Source organism: Camellia sinensis, chromosome 15 (assembly GCF_055761805.1).
Source record: "Camellia sinensis isolate YWXY chromosome 15, ASM5576180v1, whole genome shotgun sequence".
NCBI lineage: Eukaryota > Viridiplantae > Streptophyta > Magnoliopsida > Ericales > Theaceae > Camellia > Camellia sinensis.
In genome coordinates this window covers 63,311,946-63,319,276 of record NC_138975.1, presented here as the reverse complement: position 1 = coordinate 63,319,276, position 7,331 = coordinate 63,311,946, and the positions used below count along the sequence as shown (strand labels likewise).

The 7,331-nt window shown below is 28.4% G+C and overlaps 1 protein-coding gene across 1 annotated transcript; it reads left to right on the top strand.

Moving 5' to 3' along the window:
• Window positions 1-822: 822 nt before the first annotated feature.
• On the top strand, window positions 823-6,942 carry LOC114288552 (bidirectional sugar transporter SWEET15-like). The gene is made up of 6 exons (XM_028232079.2): window positions 823-859; window positions 5,540-5,576; window positions 5,678-5,882; window positions 5,973-6,131; window positions 6,232-6,351; window positions 6,443-6,942. The coding sequence occupies exons 1-6, from the start codon at window positions 823-825 to the stop codon at window positions 6,611-6,613; spliced, it is 729 nt and encodes a 242-aa protein (XP_028087880.2). The 3' UTR covers window positions 6,614-6,942.
• Window positions 6,943-7,331: the final 389 nt, after the last annotated feature.

Here is a 7,331-nt window from a genome sequence, read left to right as displayed (position 1 = left end):
CAGCAGCATTAGCAGTATAGGGTGGCAGCAGGTGTGAAGGTCTTGGGAGGTGTAGCTGCAGAGGAGTGGCCTTCGGCAGAGGCGTGGGTGTTGATTTGACGTTGTTGGTTTAGTTTATTTAGTTTATTTTGGGTGTTGGTTTAGTTCCTCTAGTTTGTTTTGGTTGTTTTGGTGGGGTGATATGTGGGGTTTCTTGTATTTTAATTTTTTTAGTTAAGTTCTTCTTAACTCTTTGTTTAAAAATTGAGAGGCTTAGGAGTTGGTTGTATGGATGTGAGTAGCAGTAGTAGGGGTATTTTTATACTTCCGAATCTCTCTCGATGCATGTCATCTTCCTGTACTTTTAATTTCATGCTGTTAAATGAAATTTTTCTTTGCCGATCAAAAAAAAGCTAGCAAGGTGTCAACTAATGATGCAATTCTTTACTGGTGGTATAATTCAATTATACGAGAATTCTTCACTAAAATAAATAAATAAATAAAAATAAAAAATCACTTTATACTATGTTGTTTAAATATATTTTTTCTTTCTTTTTTATTTAGTTGTTTTAAAATTGTCTAGCTGGACATAAAGTGAAAACAGCTCTTTCGGTTTTGAGCCCTTTCCATCACGGAAGGCAAATGACGTATTCCATAATCCATAGTTTCTCTCCGTCTCGCTGGTCAATGGAATTGACATATTTGTTTCCGACATTGATTTATTTCTTTCCTTGATCACTATAAAACCTACACTACTTGGTAATTAACATGCACAAAGCTTTATCTTCCCCACAAAAGCTGTGAACAAACAGAGAGAAGTTTGACAATTTGCAGTGGACGAACATGGCCTCAAGCTTAGAGTTGACATTTGGAATACTTGGTAAGTTTGAAGCTTTCACCTTAGCTTTGAAATTTTGATACTTGTCTACATTATCTAAGTGGGTATAGTTTGAAGAAAGAGATCTTTCTGTTTGGCATCATGTGTCTTTAGTTTGGGTGATGCAGAAAATCTACTTGGAGTATGCCAACTAGTAAGGATTTGGTTTTTTTAGGCATGGATTCATTTGCCATGCCTTTTTATTTTTGATTAACTACTTTGTATTAATTCTCTTTTTTTACAGCAATAAAACTTTTATTCTATGAAACATAGGTACTTTTGAATATATGCCGAGTACATGAAATACGTACTCAAATTTTTTTTCTTAAATTTTGTTGTACCGCAACCGTTCCTCAGTCGAAATAATATTTTCTTTTAATAAAAAATTAAAATTAATTTCATTAGACTTTATTATTATTATTATACGTAGTATGATTTTAAAATTAAGTTATGATTTGTACGAGTTTTTTTTTTTGGCCCGGTAAAAAAGAAGATTTATTGATGTAAAATAAAAGTACAAAATGTACAAAAAGATTACATCACGAAGGCCCAAAAGGCTAAGACAGAAACATCATAGTTTCAAGCCATATCTAGTTGAAATATGAAACGAGAAGTCAAAAGCAAAGACAATGGTCACGAGAGAATAAAATGATATTTTAATAATATAATATGGTATTTGTAAGTTCTTTAATAATATGATATTTAACTTTATTTTATATTTTTTTACTTTTGGCATTAAATATGAATTGTAAGTTAGATCATAACAAATTAAATCATTTAACTAATTTTTGTATTATTTTAAATTAAAAATAAATATTTTTTTAGAAACGTATATCCAACTGCATCTGTATTTTTTTAAAAAATTTTATTATATTGACATACCTATATCGTACCGATACCAATGCCCGTGCTTCACAACTTTTATTTTACCCCTCCAAAAAGAATCATATATCATTCTAATACATACCATGTGTTTCTTCTAACAATCAATATAAAAATAATAAGTCTCACTAGTTTTAACTAACAAAAATTAAATTAAAGCACCACATATCCTTGTCTTAGCATTATATAATTTTGAGTTTTGAAAGCATAATTGTTCATCGTTGTTTGCCATTTTCGCTGGGTTTGTGATAAAAATGAAACCCTAAACCAGCCTAAGTAGTAACACATGTTTAAACATCGTATTAGCATTATATAATTTTGAGTTTTGAAAGCATAATTGTTCATGGTTGTTTGCCATTTTCGTTGGGTTTGTGAGAAAAATGAAACCCTAAACCAGCCTAAGTAGTAACACATGTTTAAACATCATACATTTACATCTTCACTGGATTTGTGATAAAAATGGAAACCCTAAGACAATCCAAGCAATAACAAATTCTTAAACAACTTTAGATCTAGATGAACAACACATTTTTCTACCAAAGTTATTGTTAATCCCATATCAAACAAAGTACTGGTTTTGCAATTGGTACAGTACCTACCGGTACGGTACCATTGTGTTTTTGGGTACGATTTCAGATTTATTGCAAAAAATATTATATATGTATTAAAAATATTATATAATAGCACATACTTTGACCATCCAAAATTGTACCATTTTGTTTTCTTAGGAAAATAACATATATCATATAAAATATTTAACAATATATTTAATAAAACAATAAATTCAGAAATTCGCTTTTACTTCCATACCATTCAATTCTGTTGGAATTACGTTTTCCGATCAGTATTGTTCGGTATTTACGGAATTGCTTGTACTAACTAGGAAGTTGACTAGAACGATATTGGTCTTTGTATTTAGTTTTCTTTCTAGTATAGTGCATACCGGTCTGTAAGGTACGAGAATGACAACTATGATTTCTACCAATACTCAGAAATGAATTATGAGATCTGTTGTTTGTTCATTGTTGCTATGCATATAAAACGATAAAAACAAATGCTATGTACTATAAAAATATATTTTGATTTTACCTCGAAAAGTAAGTGTACGGTATAAATTTAAAGATAATGAGATGTGGGTCACACCTATAATAAATTTGGTCCGTTAATTCACTTTTCTAGATAATTTTTTAAAAAACATTCTGAGTTTAGAGTATTATTGTATAAGGAGTTCAACTGCTTTTTCAAATCAAATGAAGTGAAATATAAACATTCAAGAGAAGAGTAGATTAGAAGAATAATTGAAGTGTAACCTCTCTTTTTTTATTTTCTGTTTTAACGAGCTAAAAAAGGAAAAAATTGTATATATTTACTGAGTTAACTGAGTTTAAAAATGTCTATGATGTGTCATATATATATATTGAAATTAAAAAATGTCGGTGGTTTGTAATTGTAAGATTATCCTTGTCATATTATTCTTGTTTTAAATTATGTAGGAACAAATATACTCATAACAAAAATGATAATATTTGTGAAATAATGAGAATAGTAAAATGGACCCACCCAGTAATAGTGGGGCCGTAAAGCAAAACTTCAAAAATATTAAATATTAATATTAAAATACTAGTATTTATAAATCAGACTTTTTATTAAATATTAATTAAATTAATATTTACCATATTCACATTATGAAATTTATTATTGAATTTCATTTTACGTTACATATGTATTCTTGCTGCCGATACTAGTGGGGGCGTTTAGACAATGAGAATTTTTATTTCGTTCGTAGTTTATATTAACAAAAATAAAAATAAATTCATACTCGAGATTTGTCAACAAATGTGTTATGCATTATTTATTATTGAGGGACTATGAATGAACAATGTGAAGTATGATGTTATTTTGCCAACTGTTGGATAATTTTTTTTTTGGATAATTACAAAAAAAAAAAATTCCAAAGTTGGGTTCTAATAAAATAAATTTTGAGTTTTTAATTTTATCAATTTAAATTCTAATATTTTGATTTGCTTTTAAATTAAATCATTCATCTATTTTCGTTAAATAAAATCAACAAAAAAGAGTATTTTAATTGTTAAACTCAATTTGGACGTACATAAAATGTCTAAAATATCTTTTTTATTGAGTTAATGACTAAATACTCATTTTTCCATCAATTTTATTTAACGAAAATAGGCAAATTGTTTAGATTAACAACAAATCAAAAGTTTAGAATTTAAATTGGTAAAATTAAAAACTCATAATTTATTTTGTTACAAAGCACAAAATTGTATATATATATATATATATATATATTTTGTAATTTTCCCAATTTTCTTAAATTTATTTGTAAGTTTTAATAGATAAAAAGTTCTTCTATTGGTGATGAGCCTTAAGATAAGGAGAATTTATAATTTTACTGAGAATAAAAGTGAATAAAAATTGGGGTCCTGGAAAAATTATAGATCTTTACTATTTTTATTATCGACAATTACCCAGAAAAAAAAAATTGAGATTTTTAACAAAATAAACCCTGAATTTTTTATTTTATTAATTTAACTTCTAATCTTTTGATTCTTCTTCAATTTAAATCATTCGCCTAGTTTTGTTATGTAAAACTGATAGAAAAATAGTGTTTTAGTTATTAAACTTAATATAAATATACATAAAAGATCAAAAATATCATTTTTCATTAAATTTAATAATTAAAATACAGATTTTTCTATCGATTTTACTTAACAAAAATAGGCAAATGGTTCAGATTGAAAACAAATCAAAAGTTTTGGATTTAAATTGACAAAATTAAAAATTCAGGATTTATTTTGTTACAATAGTCAAACCTTGATTTATTTTTACTTTTATTTTTATTTTTATTTTTTTGGGGGTAATTTTTCCTTTTCTTAATAAAAATTTTTAAAACTAAACAATTCTAGGTATGTGAGTTAGTCCAAAATTTATTTATTTTTGTAATATCCCTTTGGCTTTTGAAATTATCACCAATTTTTTGTTGGGCCTTTTACAAAATTGATTAGTGTGTGCGTGAGTGTCATGTGATTTTTTGCTTATTGTAAGAACTATCTCTATTATATATATATATAGACAAAAATACAAAATAAAAAGTGGGAACCTGGAAAATAATTTTAGATATTGTGAAAATTAAAAGTGGTTTATATACTTAGATTTGTGCAAGTGACAAATATCTACGTTAATTTGAAATTATTTTTCCAATTATTCACTCTTTTAATATTCTGCTCTTTGGTTATTAGGTAGGCTAAAACATGTACTAAGGTCTCGTTTGGGAACAGGCTAATTTAGTAATTTTTTGGCTATTTGGCTAAAATATAAGTTAAAAAAACTAGTATGCTTGGGATGACTTTTTAGCTTTTTACGAAAAGATGTGCAAAAAGTAGAGAGAAAATGGAATCTTTGACTTTTTGGTATGAATTGTTGGCTTTTTGATTTTTTTAATTATTTTTTGACTTTTTGGCTAAACGGGTCACTTCCCAAATGAGGCCTAAATAGCAGCCTTTATGTAAACTTCTAGAAAATTAGGATCTTTTATTAAAACCTAGAGAGAATTGGGGTTGTCACTTGATTTGTACAAGTGCTACACCTGACAATAATAAGTGTTTTCATTATAAATACAAGAACTATAAGATGTGATATCATAGTATATGAAAATTATATATATATATAAATTATATTTATATATGATTACTGATAATTTGAGTAAAAATAATGGAAGGAAAGCTCAATGCTATGGCCAAATCTAATTTTTTTTTTCTTTCTTTTCCTATTGATTTGCAGGCAACATTGTATCCTTCTTGGTTTATTTTTCACCTATGTAAGTATTTAATTTGTTGTTAATTGTTCAACAAGCATACAACTTCAATTTGTTTAAGCCAAGTTTAATCATTGATATACCCTTTTTAATATTTATTATAGCCCAACGTTTTACAAAATTTACAAGAAAAAATCAAGCGAAGGCTTCCAGTCACTTCCCTACGTTGTTGGCTTGTTCAGTGCGGCCTTATGGATGTATTATGCACTTCTCAACTCAAATGAAACCCTTTTGATCACGATTAATAGCTTTGGATGCCTCATAGAATCTTTTTATATAGGTGTTCATCTATTTTATGCACCTAAGAAGGTATGAAACTAAGAAAATTAAGTCAATTTTTCCTACACATTCAAATTTTGTTTATAAGTCTCTAACTACTTATTAATTTGCTATATGTAGGTCAAGGCTGTTTCACTACTTCTGTTGGGAACTGGCTGGTTCGGCCTAATCTTTATCCTAACTAATTTTCTCACAAGAGGTCAAGCTCGTCTCCACATTGTTGGCTGGTTTTGTTTAGTCTTTTCTGTTTGTGTGTTCGCTGCACCTCTCAACATAATGGTATTTACACCTCATATTCTCATCCATGATCAATATTATATGCTCTTTTCTTAATTTTTACATTATCGTATTCATAATTCTTTCTATTATTGTTGTTCAGAAGCAAGTTATACGAACAAAAAGTGTGGAATTCATGCCATTTTATCTATCCCTATCCCTTACATTCAGTGCAATCATGTGGTTTTTCTATGGAATTCTAAGAAAAGATTTGAATATTTCTGTAAGTATATATTAAAAATAAACTCAATCATCTTCTTGTTTTAATTACCTTCTCCTAAGCTACTAAAAATTATTTATTTTTCTGTTAACAGATTCCCAATGTCATAGGGTTCATTTTAGGTGTCCTCCAAATGATACTTTATGCAATATACAAGAACGGAAAGAAAGTCGAGGAACAAGGGCTTCATGTTGTAGAGGAACGACAAACAGAAGTGGTGGAAGAAGCGGTTGAGCAATGTATTGATGTTTCTGCAAAAGTTTAAGGTGACAATATTGAAGAGGTTTATCATCCAAATGAAATCATGGAAATCCCTATGTCATAGCTGCCTGGTGGCATTTAGTTTTCTTGTTGGTTTAAGTCTTGAGTAGTTCGTGTGTCAAATAGTTGCTTGATTAATGTTAAAGTTTGTGCTGTTTGTCTGCCTTTGATGAATGTTTGTTTTGGTCTGTGCTGTTGTTGTGGTGTTGGGTTGTCTCTCACCAACTCTTGGGGGTGCTAGCAAATGATAGGATGAGTTAGATGGTGCCAACTTCGTTGAGATAATTTAGCTTATTGTGATGCTTTTGCACCTCTCTCTCTTTATTGATGTAATTTGCGTTGCACTTTTGTACTTGTTTATTCCATTAATAAAGTTCTTTTTTGTCAATCAAAAAAAAAAAAAAAAAAAAAAAAAGAAGAAAAAAGTGGAGTGTCAAACATTTGGTTGATGGATAATATAGTTCGGTTGTTAACACATAGTGTTAATATATGAAGTGTGTAACATTTGGTTGGTGGATATTATAATTCAGTTATTAATATATAGAGTGTTCTATTACGTATCTTTTTTTCTATGTTAAAAGATCAAAAATGCTATTTGTTCTTGTGAATTTTGATCCAAAGGCTTACATATAACATAATTTTGCTATGTTGTAGGGCTGCACATGCTTGGTTTAGTTGTGTATCTGTGAAGTATGTTTCTGAAATAGGGTCAGTGGATACAT

Bases quoted from the DNA above. Each gene is read 5' to 3' on its own strand.
- LOC114288552 (XM_028232079.2), top strand. From the start codon at position 823: ATGGCCTCAAGCTTAGAGTTGACATTTGGAATACTTG. The intron at 860-5,539 runs GTAAGTTTGAAG...ATTGATTTGCAG, and splicing joins GTTGACATTTGGAATACTTG to GCAACATTGTATCCTTCTTG. The intron at 6,352-6,442 runs GTAAGTATATAT...TTCTGTTAACAG, and splicing joins GAAAAGATTTGAATATTTCT to ATTCCCAATGTCATAGGGTT.